We start from the raw sequence: 13338 nt of genomic DNA, 5'->3' as shown, positions 1-13338 counted from the left end.
ACCTCTGCATTCGCCCGACGACAGACAGAGCATACTTTCCAAAATATTGAGTACCCTCAGGTTCTTTTTGGAACCACATGTCAGAGATATCCTTGCATGATGCTTCTGTAAATCTTAATACCTAACGTGCCACCTTCACCATGAAGAACTCCAAAGCTCATCTGGCAGTTAAGTTTCGTTGGTTGCCGTTTGCTCTACTCATGTGTTGGAAATAAAGAAAACCCGTCTAGAGGGACTGAATTGACTTGTAAATGTACTGTAAGTACCATTTACACCTTAAAAATCGTCTTTATCGTTGTGTAATCCGTGCTGTGTATTATTTCACTGGGAAATTGGTGACTGTTGAAAAAGACAAAAAGAACTGCTGCACAGCCCTCCCAGCCAGGACCCTCATTCAACTTGCCAAAGTCGATAATTTCGAGGACTTAGTAAAGTTCAGGTTTAATGGCGACCTTCGTTCGTGTGCTGCTTACACTTGCTTGAATATTGCTCACCCTAAAGTGGAGTGGACCGGTAATGTGGGGCACTTTGAATTGTTAGCCTCTAACGTAAGTATTTATTGGAACAAAACGTAAAATGTAATTGAACTCCCAATATTCTGATTCATAAAATGTCAATTTCACCCACCCACTACAAAGTTCTGATAAAATTTCATTTTGGCCTGATTTTCTAATTTTTTTTTTCAAAAGTGGACTATGAACTCGTTTGAAATGCACTCCAAAATAATATTTATTTTGTGATTGAAGGTTATAAAAATGTACTAAAACTTATCAATTTTAATGAACTTTTGAAATGTTTTGTGGCATTTTCTGAGATTTTTTCAAGTGCGCTAACTTAGGGACACTCAGCACAATTTTTGCCCAATTTCTGGAAGCTGACATGTTTGAATTTCAGAGGAAATTTCATGGTACAGAACTTGTTCACAAAGGTTCAAAGCCTGCATCATGAAGGCCTTTAACAAAGTGCTTTAGAAATTTTTAAACAAAGATGTTTGCCAACATTATGTGAAGAGAGTCGTTGGACATCATCGGCACTGCGGTGTGGATAATATGTTGACTTTAACTCTTAATTTGCAGATTTTTGCATGATGCTGCTCATATTCTGCATGGCCTATATTCCAAAAAGTATGTTAATATCTCATACAAGTCACTTTGAGTTATACATGTACCTCAAACCTTGGCAAAGCATGCAATGTCACGGATTTGACGAATTCAGTATGCCAGTGACATGTACAGGGTATCTCATGCAAGATTGCAAAGGGAAAACTTGCACTTTGAGAGAGATCAGTTTAATACCCCTGTGGATTGTGGGTGTCCTAATTTGCCAAACATCAGATTTTTAGGGGTCACTCAGTTGAAAAAAATGTTTTCCACTTCATAGGTATTGAAAGCACTTGCACTCCTGAGGATTGGCAAACGCAACGAAAGTCTGGGCCTCACCCAAGACGTGATGGCCACCAAACCGGTGGATGAGCCGACACTGCAGGCCCTGTCCATCTGCTTCCGGGAAATGCAAAAACGTGAGCTGCCAAGAACCTTGCATCTTACCATCTCGTCTTTGTACACGAATGGAATCCTGTAATCTAGGGATTTACCAAGTCCATGTATATTTGGCTTTTGATTGATTATCAAATGTACAAATATTCGTTTTTGAAATTGAATATAGGGGGACCAAAATCGGTAATATGTAAAAGGGAAAAATCCAATTATATTAATTACAAAATCACATTCTAAAAAGAATATTTCATTATGTTGCAAGTAAACGTAAAGAATGAATGTGCACATGCTCTACAAGAAGGCCGCATATTTACTTTGCATTTGGTCTTCTTTTTTCAGGTTTTGAACACATGTGCAGTACATGTACATTTTATTTCTGCTTTTGTGGGAATTTTTACTGCCGAATATTTGAATACTCAATTGAATGGGAGGTTAAATATTTGAATGAACCTAGCCCTACTGTAACCCAGTCCAGATTACTCTTAGTTCCTCACAGTTTGATAGCTTGACATCAAGACATTGAGTAACTTGGAAAATTATTGATATCTGAACATTTTTTACATCCAGTGTTTACCCACAGGGCTCTTTCGTATCAAAACATCAGCCGGACCGGTTTCACTTGCATTTATTGATGTTCTGAAAGGGAAAAGTGTAACTTTGCTTTTTGGCACCCTCATTTTTCAAGAAACTCAGCAGGGACATGCACTTACATGTAACTGCACTATCATGTAGGAAATATACATGAGACGTGGACTTGACTTGTGGCATGAAGTTGTGTATTACCCAGCATGTGATGCCGTTTTGTTTCTAAAATGGTAGGTGGTTGTGCCTACATGTAGCATTGATTGGAAAATAGCTGCAGATGATAATGCTTTGAAATGACATGGAGAACAACCACATGGAAAGGCCTTTTTGTTGGACAGTGAGTTAGTTCTTGTGTGATAAACTACTAGTTCAAGCTGGAACCAAGACGGTTTCTAATCTGAACTTGTCCCAACTCTCTTTTGACTCTGCAATATGTCACAACTACACTACCATGCCGAATGTGCCCATCCATGGAGAAATGTTAACTCGAAACTGTGTTTGTTTCCATGTATCACTTCTGACAGCGGAACAGATAATTCAGTTGTATACTACAGCGCTGAAGAGCAACCCCACCAATGAGGAGTTCCACACCCACTTGTTCATGGCTCTAGTCAGAGTCGGTGATTACAAACGACAGCAACAGGTGACTGAAATTTATTGTTTTTGTATATATGCCCCTCTTGAAGTTGTGACCCCTTAAAGACCATCACAAGACTAAGTCACAAGCCGTTCAACTAAACAGCGACAAAAGCTTTCCTTTGTACTCGTTCCTCCTGTTTGTTGTGACTGGTCTTGTAACTGGTCTCAAGACTGCTTCAACTGCCTCAACTGCAACACTGCTACATGTAAGGTCCTGTTTGATTCGAGCAGATCCGGATCACGATCGATGATCCGACGTTGGTTCACCGATACCAGAACCCACGTAATTCATGGAGCAAACCATTGTTAGGATCACTTAGCCATGTGAAACAAACAGGCCCTAGGTGTGTATGTTCAATGGCTGATGTGACCCTTGTCTTGACCCCTGCCCCTACTTGTGAGGAGTCCACTGAGTCCTGTAACTGAGGTCATCAGGGCCACCAATCTGTCGGGCCAATAAACCTTTTCAACATGCACAGTACATGATGGGACACATTTTATGCACAACCCTGTAAGATAAATGTCCATGTACCTTCAAAATGTTGATCAGTTTTCATCTGATTAAATTCTTTAAATCATTGCAGTGTTACACTGAATAAATCTGTTGAGTCATTCTTGTGGCTGAGTTCGGCGGCTTGTTCTCGTATGTTCCCAAACAGCTTGATTTGTTGTTCTTTGGTCAGCCGCTCTAACACCGGGAACGTACAATTGGTTATCGCTGGTAATCAGTGACAAGCAACATGGCGGCGTTCATGTACATTATTCGAGAGTTAATGATTGGATAATTGGGCTGAATTTTTTGCCAGTTTAAACAGGAACATTCACTTCTGTGTTATGGAAAATAATTTATGTTAATTTTGCAAAACTTCCCATTGTCTATGGCTTTGGAAGCCATATCTCTACTTTTTGCAGCTGTTTAAAAATAAAAAGTATATAAAGAGTTTTTCCGTGTGTTTCTGTAAAACCCTGACGAGGAGGTGGTGTGTGATCCTGTTCCGAGAACAGTGTTCTAGAGTCATGTTCCAACCGTTCGAGCGCGAGAGCAAGAAACCCTGTGTCAAGAGCAGGCCGCCCAAACTCGACTTGTGTGTCCCACCTGACCTTTGACATAGAAATATCACCGGAATGGATTTCAAAGTATAACTATTTATTTGGCAGGTTATTTGCATTAATTCATCACTCTTGAAAATTAGAACTTACAAATGTCATATGTCAGATGTGACAGGGACACAAAAAAATTGGACCCCTAATTTATAGAATACCATATTAACCATTCCCTGCCGGATGCTTTTAAAAATGCAGTGCCTACATACGAGCGATTTTTCAATATCTTTGGTTTTCAAAAATCTTCAAAAATTCTTCTCTGTGCTTTCCTGAATGCCTAAACACCATGGAGTGACTGTCTGGTGGCTACTCTAATCTGACAGACAACATCTATTGATGCCAGAGTATTTCAGCCAGGCCTGCCGCCTTTCAAAAAGCCCAGATTGTGTGGAGTTACATAAGTTTCTTTTATTCTGTGCACTGCTAGCGTCTTTTCAATATGGTCAGATTAGCGTGCAGTGGTAATGTATCACTCATCACTGGAGTGCTGGAGCGTTTTTGTCCCCAATGGTTATTCGCCCGCACTGAATGCCACAAACAGTGGTATAATCTTTCAAAACAATGATGGATTTCCTCCCCTATTGACAACTGAAAAAATGTTGAATGAAAATGCAATTCCCGGCAGCTCTATCTTTCGTATCGAGTATGGCCTAAGACCCACAGCTCTTTTGTTGGATTTCGGGCAACCGGCTCTATGTACAAACCCAAGGTACCGGTACCCGAAACCAGGCTCCTCGGCAGGATATTGTCAAGAAAAAATTGATTATTAAAGCTTACCAGGAATGAATAAACCTCAAGATTTAGGGAATGTCCAAAAGATTTTGATGTTTTAGGACAGTGTAACTCTTGAATGGCTACCTCTTCGAATCCAATCATCCATCTGTCATGACCTTATATTTTAACCTTCTGCTCCAAAAGCATAAATTTGTTATAACCAGCTGGGGGAGACTTAAAATTCACCAAATGTTTGAATGTCAAAACTTGGAAAAGTGAGGTTTATGCTACTTGTACAGTATGTACCTATGGATTCATACGTATGTACGTACCCGGATTCTATATGACCAGTATATCCATTTTAGAAGTTTCCACGTGTACTTCCAGGAAAGTGTGACTTAGTATAACTCAAAAATTGGATATGTAAGTGTAGCTTTGTGCATTTATTCAGTTATTCCCTGTTTTCACTGCTTTTTTGTGATTATTCTTTTGTGAGTTGGGTACCAAGAAACGTGGCAAAGGATTCCTCTTCTTAGGCCAGTGTTGGGCCATGTTTACCACTCCTTTCCATTTCTGCCTGCCTTGCGTACAATCCCGAATTGCCATATTATGGTTTAAACTGGTTTCCTCACTTGACAGTAAGGCAGTTCAAGATTTCCTGAGTTTTTGGTTGAACTACATGCCTGCAACAGCAGAGCCAGCATCAGCAGTATTCAACGGAAAGTTCTTGTTCAGAAGGAATTACAAAATCTCAAAGGGTTTAAGTAGCACTTCGTCTTGCTGTTGTGTATGCACCAACATCTGTGCAAATGAAATTACCCGTGTGCCTGAACTTGTTTTTGATTGGAAGAAAATTTTTGACTGTCCACTTGTTTACTACGTTGTACATTTGCCGTAAATTTGGGTGCTATTATGTGTTTGTTCGGATCAGAGTTTCATTATTGAATCTTGTCATGGCCTTTCACAGTTGGGATGCCGATTTGCCAAACTTCCTTCCTTTGATTTGACCATGCAGAACCTCCACAGTCATGACAGTCCCTGTACTAAGGCCACTGACATTTTCACTTTGCATTTGCAAAGTTGCAACTTATCCTGTTTCATTGAATCCAGCCTGGTTTCTTTCAGGAACTCAAAAGCCCGTGGCTAAGTGATTAATTCTTTCAAAGGATGCTTTCCGCTGCATTTCCCAACCCATGTTTATCATCATCACCCGACTTATATGATAGCGCTGATTCCCAAATGTATGATAAATTCTTGCATTTGTACAAATTTGAGAATGGCATAATCAACACCAATCACACTATCACGCCACACTTGAAAAGATGATGGATGACGATAAGCCGTACTAATCACATCATTTGAGGTGCGGCAGCGTGTGATGTTTCATATGTTTAGCTTTGTGTTTGTCCTACGCAATACAGTTTTAATCACTCCATTAATCTTTCTGCAAGAGCTGTTTGTCTCTGTACCACCTCTATGGAAATGTGAGCATCTGTGTAACAGCGGAGTGGAAACCCTTCATAGTTTGGGGGAAAAAAATCAATTTCATGATTTCTTTTACCACTTGTCTCTGAAAACTACATTCGCTGCGCATTACAGATTCATGGAGGGAAAAGTTAGAGTCAAAAATGGTATTAATCCTAATCCTTCAAACACCCACATATATCAGAAAGATGATGAAAGACATCGTAGGTAATTTTTATCTGAGAATGGATTGCTTCTGAAATCTTAAACCGGATGAAATTTAATTTCTTGTTAGGAAGTTGAAACTTGACAAAATATTTTTCCCACAACCACAATTAATTTAGGTGTGAGAAGTTCCGAATCCGTCAAAACTAAAAGGAGTCAAATCATGTGCCTAGATGGTAAATTGAATTTAGCTCCTCAATCACGTTTGACTTTCAGTATCAGAAAAGTAGTGATTTTCATCAAAAAAATGGAAGTCCCTGCACAAGTGAAAATTGGCCATGCTGTTGCCAACCACAGTAGTGTTGTTTGTAATTCATGAATAAAGAGGAGTTTTATTAAACCTTAAAGTTGAAATAGAAGTGTATTTGTTATTACTATGGTCAAGCAAGGAGGTTGAGGTATTGTATTTGCCATATTTTAGCTTCAGATAAAAAAAAATCCAAAGTCAGGGGTGACAAAAATTTGGCAAAGCTGGAAATGTAAGGAGATCCCGGGGACAGACCTCTAAGGGCAGCCTAATCAACATAATGTAACAAATGGATTAGAACCAGCTCACCAGAGCTGACCACTACAACAGACTGACTGCCTGTTTTCAGATGTCTTCATAAAGAAGTTCCGAATTTTGGGTTCAGTGTTTCCTCAGTGGAAGTAATCATTTTTGAGTCCATTTATCCTATCTGTCAGGTAGATGAATTGCATTTAGCAAACCACAATTAATTTGCCATCTATCCGAAGTTTATTTCCGTCCCCCCACCAGTTTTTTTCAGTCACACTAGCAAATCCCAAAGTGAGATGAGAAAGGTTCATAAATCTTACCGTAATTCATATGTCACGCTCCAAGATTGGTTTTAAATCAGTTTTTGCGTCCCCTGTGACAAGGTTTTAAAGTGTAACTTTGTGTTTGTGTAGTGCAGTCAAATGCTCTTGTAATTTTCTTGTCGTTGGATGTGGAATTTATGAATTCCAGTTCTTTACCCAGGGTATGCCCAAACAGTTGCAAACTGGTTTCCATTGGGGCCCTGCATATTACAGACTATTAAGGAACGGTAAACTCACATCACAAGATTAACACGTGTACAAAATAAAATAGTTTAAACATATATGTACATCACAGAATAAGCAATGAACATGACACTGGTAAAAAAAAAACTAATTTACTCATGTTGTACATTGTAAAACAAACTGAGTTGCTGATCATGTTAACAAAATGAAGAAACCCATTGGGAAGAACGGGAGAATTCCCATCTGGCTCCAGTATACTTCGTGGTATGTTGGCATTATGACTCCGCAGATTAGCTTATGATTAAACTCAGTTTTCGCCGGTTAATTGAATAGTTCTAATTTGAAAGTTGCTAAGGACTCTATCATTCAAGGTTGTTCAGGTAGATTATTCCATATTGTTGTACCACTCACAGCAAAACCTTGCGCGTAGCATTCCTTTTGGCTAAAGGGGACTTTTAGTGTGTTGCTTAATTGACAACCTTGTTTCACGATTTTGTGTGACTGTAGTAAAGAGATTCGTTATAAAGTACATGTATACTGCGGGGTCATTTTGTTTAGACATTCAAAAACAAGAATAGCCTTTTTAGATTGGACTGGGTCAGAAAATGGAACCCAGTTTATGTGTAGGAAATAACTCTGCTGAAGGGATGAGGGGTACGCTTAAGGAGAAGCCTTGCAGCTCTTTGGAAATATTTGTTGAGAATTGTGTCATGCGATGTGTACCTTCCTCCCCATGCAGTACAGCAATATTCCAAAATTGGCATAACGAGATGCATGAAGAGTGTTTGTAAACTGCTTTGTGTAATATGATCACAGATCCTGTTTAACATGCCTAGTTTGGTGGACATATTCCACATGTGGACTGCAACTTAGTGTTTCATCCATTATAACTCCCAAGCATTTACAGCTCTTTTCTTGGACAATAAGACTATCGGCAATGTAAACGTTCAGGTGTGCATTAGAGCCTTTTTGCCTTCTACCGATAAGTGTGCATATTGTTTTGTTTACATTTAGTCTAAGTTTATTTTTTACGCACCAATTATGGATTTTGTCCACAGCTGCATTAAGATTCCTTTCTATTTCATTAATTCTAGAGGAACTATACATCAGAGTAGAGTCATCTACATAAATGAACAAGTCACAGTTCGGTGGCATACAAGATGATCAATCATTAATGTAAATAATAAATAGAAGCGGACCTAAGATGGACCCCTGTGGGACACCAATGTTTAGTGGCATAACTTTTGATACATTGCCTTCGATATTTACAGACTGGCTGCGACCACTCAGGTATGATTTAAACCAACTGATTAAGGAAATCAACATTTTTAGCCCCTTAAGTTTGTCAAGAAGAATTTCATGGTTAACACGATCAAATGCTTTACTAAGATCGACATGTATGAACACACTACCTGTATCTTCTCCGCTCTCCATAGCCTGGAAACACGTATTCGTGAAATCATGCAGGGTACTATCAGTTGAGTGTGGGGTTCTATATCCTGACTGGCAACTTGGTATCAGATTATTTACATCAAGGTATGCATAAAGTGTTGAGTGTACCCATCTCTCCAATATTTAGAGACAGTTGGCGGCATAGAGGTGGGTCGATAGTTACTTGTACTGCATTTACATGTATCTCCTCCTTGGTGGACTGGTGTGACCAAGGCATTTTCCAGTCTTTTGGAAATCTTGCAGTCTGTAGAAAGATTAAAGAAATGAATTACATGGGAGCTTTTGGAAATGTATGGAGAAGCCATTGTAATCATTCTAACACTTATTCCATCCAGACCCGTTGTTTTCCCAGCTGACATTGATGATATTTGCTCTCTGACAAACTCTTCTGTGATTTTAGGCATTCATTATCAAAAGAATCACTAATAGGACCAGTGTCCTTTCTGAGCTCGCATGAAGTGCCATGACCAGCTATACGTTTCCGATTGTAGAAAAGTATTCGTTCAATGTATCAGCGATGTCAGTGGGATTATCAATATTTTCCCCTCTCAAGGAGACGATAGAACTTGGAAGACTATTTTATTTCTTTGGAAGAACCTCCTTAAACCATAGCATAGATGAATTGTTTTTTGTTTCTTCTTTAGCTAATGTGAGGTATTCACTTTCCTTCGTGCTTTTTATAGCCATCCCAGTCAGTTTGTGATCCTGAACATTTAGCAATTTTGTGTACGCGATCTCTTTGTCGCATTAGCTGGAGAATTTCACCATCAAGCCATTGTACAGAGGTACCTCGATTATGTTATGTTTTAATTGGCGTGTGGAAGTTGATAACGCCCATAAGCAGCAAGTGCCAAAGAGACCATGCCTCGTCAACATCATGACAATTCAGGACGTGGTGCCATGCTGCATTAATGGCGTCTTCCACTAGAGCATCGGTGTCTGTAGCTTAAAACATGGAAAGTTTAATAATTGGGTGGCTTTTCATTATAAGAATGACCTTTTTCATTCATTGAAGTTGAACTTTGTGTCAAACAACTTGGGATTTGTCACTTGTTTGGCTGCAGTTTCCCACTTTAGAGAAATTGCCATTTTAACCAATTGCAGATTTGTAATATATCCCAGTAGGAAAAACAAAGAGACAGTTTCATGTACACGTACCACATAATTGTGCTGGTCACATCCGGTACAGGCGGAGAATTACAACTGATGAATTACGTATTCTATTTCAGAACCTTATGTGGACACTCGGCAAAGGTGTCTTCACTGAACTAAGCTCTTCTCTGTAGATTTTTGGTCACGCCTCACTGACACCAGTAAACAGTATATCATTAATGTATCAAGCATCGTATTCATAAAGCATTGAATAACAGACCTACCATGATAGACAAATTACGTCATTTGTCTTGTCCAGGAAGTGTGCCTTTGCAGGCTTTTCTCTGGGGGAATGATTGCTTTGAGCTGTTTATCTTAGAACCCAAATTATCTAGCGGCTTGTGAAAAAAAGACTTTTATATTTTGTTTAAATTGAAAAATTCTTTTGCAGAGCCAGATACAGTGGAGTTTGGCGCATTATTATACAAACAGCTTGAAAAGCACTGTTTGTTTTATTGGTCGACCCTCTGCTGAAGCGGAAACCTGGGCTCTTGATTTGTTCTTGCTGTTGCTTCTGCACTGGTCCAATCAATATACATCAGCAAAATGTTGTGAATTCGTCCATTGTTCGTAATTGTTGTATGAATGTGTCATCATCACACTTTTTTTTATCACAGGTTGCTAAGGACATGTACAAAGTCTTTCCCAAGAACCCCTACTATTTCTGGGGAGTAATGAGCACAGTTTTACAAGTAAGTGAACATTGGCCAGAGAAATTCTAACAGATACATGTAATTGTTGCAGTTTTATTTCCATTTTTTTTAAAGTACATGATATGTATTTAACTTAGCGCTGTCAGGAAGAAAAACATGCAAAAACTTTCAAAATTGCTTCATAACATTTAAGTGAGAATTTGATTTGGTTAATATAATTTGCATTTTGCAAGTGCCATCAGCTGGTTTAATTTTCAAATATCGTTGTTAAAGGTGGCACAAGACATGGACAGTTTCCAGGGACTTGCTGTGACCAGGCAAAGGTTTTTGTTGTGATGCTGCCATGTCTGTCTTGTTCCCATGGACAGAGTAATACAATTTCACATATTGGAAAAAGGGAACCTCAGTTTGGTTGCATTGTTTTGAATGGTAGGAAAGCAAGATGGCTGCCCTATGGTAGAGGTACCCTATGGTAGAGGTACCCTATGGTAGAGGTACCCTATGGTAGAGGTACCCTATGGTAGAGGTACATGTATATTCCTATTCTCCCCCCCACCCACTGTTCAGGCTCTCACATCCACTGATGAGAAACTGGCCCAGACGATGTACCTGCCGCTGGCAGAGAAGATGGTTGAGAGGATGGTCAAGGAGAGAAGAATGGAGGCAGAAGCCGAGGTCAACATCTATCTTATGATCCTAGGCTATCTGAACAAGCACGAGAAGGCAATTGAAGTCCTGGATGGAGAGATGGGAAGTAAGTTGTCGTACAAGTTTTCCAAGTTTGAAATGTGAGTTAGGTTGCATTGTTCACAGGCAGGTCCCCCTTTTTTGGTATTTACGTCGCCTCATCTGATGTTTTTGCTTGGTGTACCAACTGCAGCATAGGGTTTAAAATGACAGACTCAAAAAGACAGGAAACTCTTCAACTGTCTTCCAGTGGTAATAAATCATCACTTGCTCGGCATATAATGGTACACTTACAAAGCATGGCTTTATCCAAGTTGCCACCGCCTGTATAGTCATGAAGAATTTATAGGGATGACGTGCCAGGATTACCAGGATGACTTAGTGCGACCCTTCGAGACCGAGCCTGTGGCAGGATTGGAAACCCGACACAGGTCTGGTGGACAAAAAGGGTCTTCTTTGGGAATTCATTTGCCAAAAGTCGGCAGAGCGTGAAGAGCTCAGTGATCCATTCTGAAGATGTTTCCAACAGCAAGCAGGAGGTAATGGGTTTGTCTCCCTTCCATGCTTGCCAACAGGAGATTTATTACACTTCACAAATGAATTACAGTAATAAAAATGAATTAAGATATCAAAGCACACAGTAATGACAAGTCCAAGCTTTGGTACATGCACAAGGTATTTTGCTGCTGTAAAGTGTAGGACTTTACAACATAGTAATCTTCATTGTGCTAACAATGTGAACCAAAGGTCTGCTTCAGTTGCTTGTTTCAAACACTCTAGAGTCTTTCAACTCGACAAATCTCAAGGGGTATTTTTTCGCAATTTTATGCTAATTTATGCACTCAGTACTACGTAGGGGCTATCGGTCCATTTTGTTACCAAGTGCATAAAGTAATTAATAAGGGGGGTTTATTGTTCTGCATGTTAGCATTCAGTTGAAAGACCCTAGAGAATATTCCAAACATGCAATAAAAGCAAACGTTAGGTGTGTCTTGTAAGTGTGAGCAACGGCTGTGATGGCTGATGCATTGCCCCCCCCAAAAAAAACCAACAGCTTGGACTTGCCCAAAGAAAAGAGTCAGAGAAGTCCAAACCACTGAATAGTTCCTTACTCTGAAGAGATGGAGCAACAGGTGACCTGTGCCTCTACGAGGCCATCCTACCATGAGACTAACTACCGTACTTGTACTTGTGTCCCATAAAGCCTAGCCTATGAAGCAAAAGTACATGTACATTGTACTTTGTCTCTCGTGCTGTGATGATACCGAGCATGCAGTGAAGCACCTTGTGTAAGTGACAAAACCTAAACACTCCCGAATCCCATGAAATCCATCAGAAAGTTTGGGAAGACTTGACAGAGTTTGAGGAATGCTTACTTCAGCAAGCGTTGTTTCTCCTTGGAACTGCTTAATTGCCCTTGAAAGTTAGAAAGAATTGGCCTTTCTTTGTCAGAGAAGGGAACTACACAGAGTGGTAGAAAGTTTCTCATGAAAAAGGTTACCTTCATTCAAGCTTGTTTGGTTTAAATCATGATTTGAATTGCTTTAAAAATGTAAAAAAAATCATTTGAAGAAATCACGTTAAAGAAGCCGTAAACTCTTTGGGGTATTTGAAAAGAAGAAATGGCTGAATTCAATATACTGATGTGTTTAAAACATTTCCATACACCCAGAATTGGGTCACTTTGTTTCTGATGTTTCTCTCTATACTTATTTGACATTTACATGTGTGCCTGCAATACTTTGTACTCCACTCTCCATTTTGTATGACAGCATGTAGGCCCATGTACATGCATGTATGGAATCAATGGCCATTCCATTTACGTGCATTGAGATACAGCAGAATTGCCAAATACCGGTATCATGGAAAGCAGTGTCGCCAAATATTATGAAAATTGGAATACCAAAGATGTGTACTAATTCCATAAAGTCTCTCGAAATGTTACGTGTTAGCTAGTACAGAAGTTTTATCCGGATTGAAGAAGCGAAGACACTGATCTTTAATCATCTTGTTTTTGTCATTGAAATTTGCATGAACAGTTTTTTCATACCAAGAGTTTGTGTGTATTTCAGCTTACAGGTAACTGGACTAAGCAAACTTTTGTGCTTGATTAGAAATAAACGGTTCAACATGTGATAAACTTAACCCCAGCAGTCAGTCAGCAC

At 39.4% G+C, this 13338-nt stretch overlaps 1 protein-coding gene across 2 annotated transcripts in view; it reads left to right on the top strand.

Annotated features, from left to right (window-relative positions):
• naa25 (N-alpha-acetyltransferase 25, NatB auxiliary subunit) overlaps positions 1 to 13338 on the top strand; it is a 45012-nt gene that overhangs the window by 7419 nt on the left and 24255 nt on the right. For both annotated transcript variants that reach the window (XM_022229918.2, XM_022229917.2), the window contains exons 3-6: positions 1381 to 1519; positions 2606 to 2724; positions 10451 to 10525; positions 11054 to 11240. In XM_022229918.2, the coding sequence (XP_022085610.2) occupies positions 1381 to 1519; positions 2606 to 2724; positions 10451 to 10525; positions 11054 to 11240 (520 nt within the window). The remainder of the gene's footprint in view (positions 1 to 1380; positions 1520 to 2605; positions 2725 to 10450; positions 10526 to 11053; positions 11241 to 13338) is intronic.

Source organism: Acanthaster planci, linkage group LG09 (assembly GCF_054643075.1).
Source record: "Acanthaster planci isolate LZ-2023a linkage group LG09, COTS_SCS, whole genome shotgun sequence".
Lineage (NCBI taxonomy): Eukaryota > Metazoa > Echinodermata > Asteroidea > Valvatida > Acanthasteridae > Acanthaster > Acanthaster planci.
The sequence above is the reverse complement of the archived record's forward strand: the minus strand, read 5'-3'. Positions and strand labels throughout refer to the sequence as shown.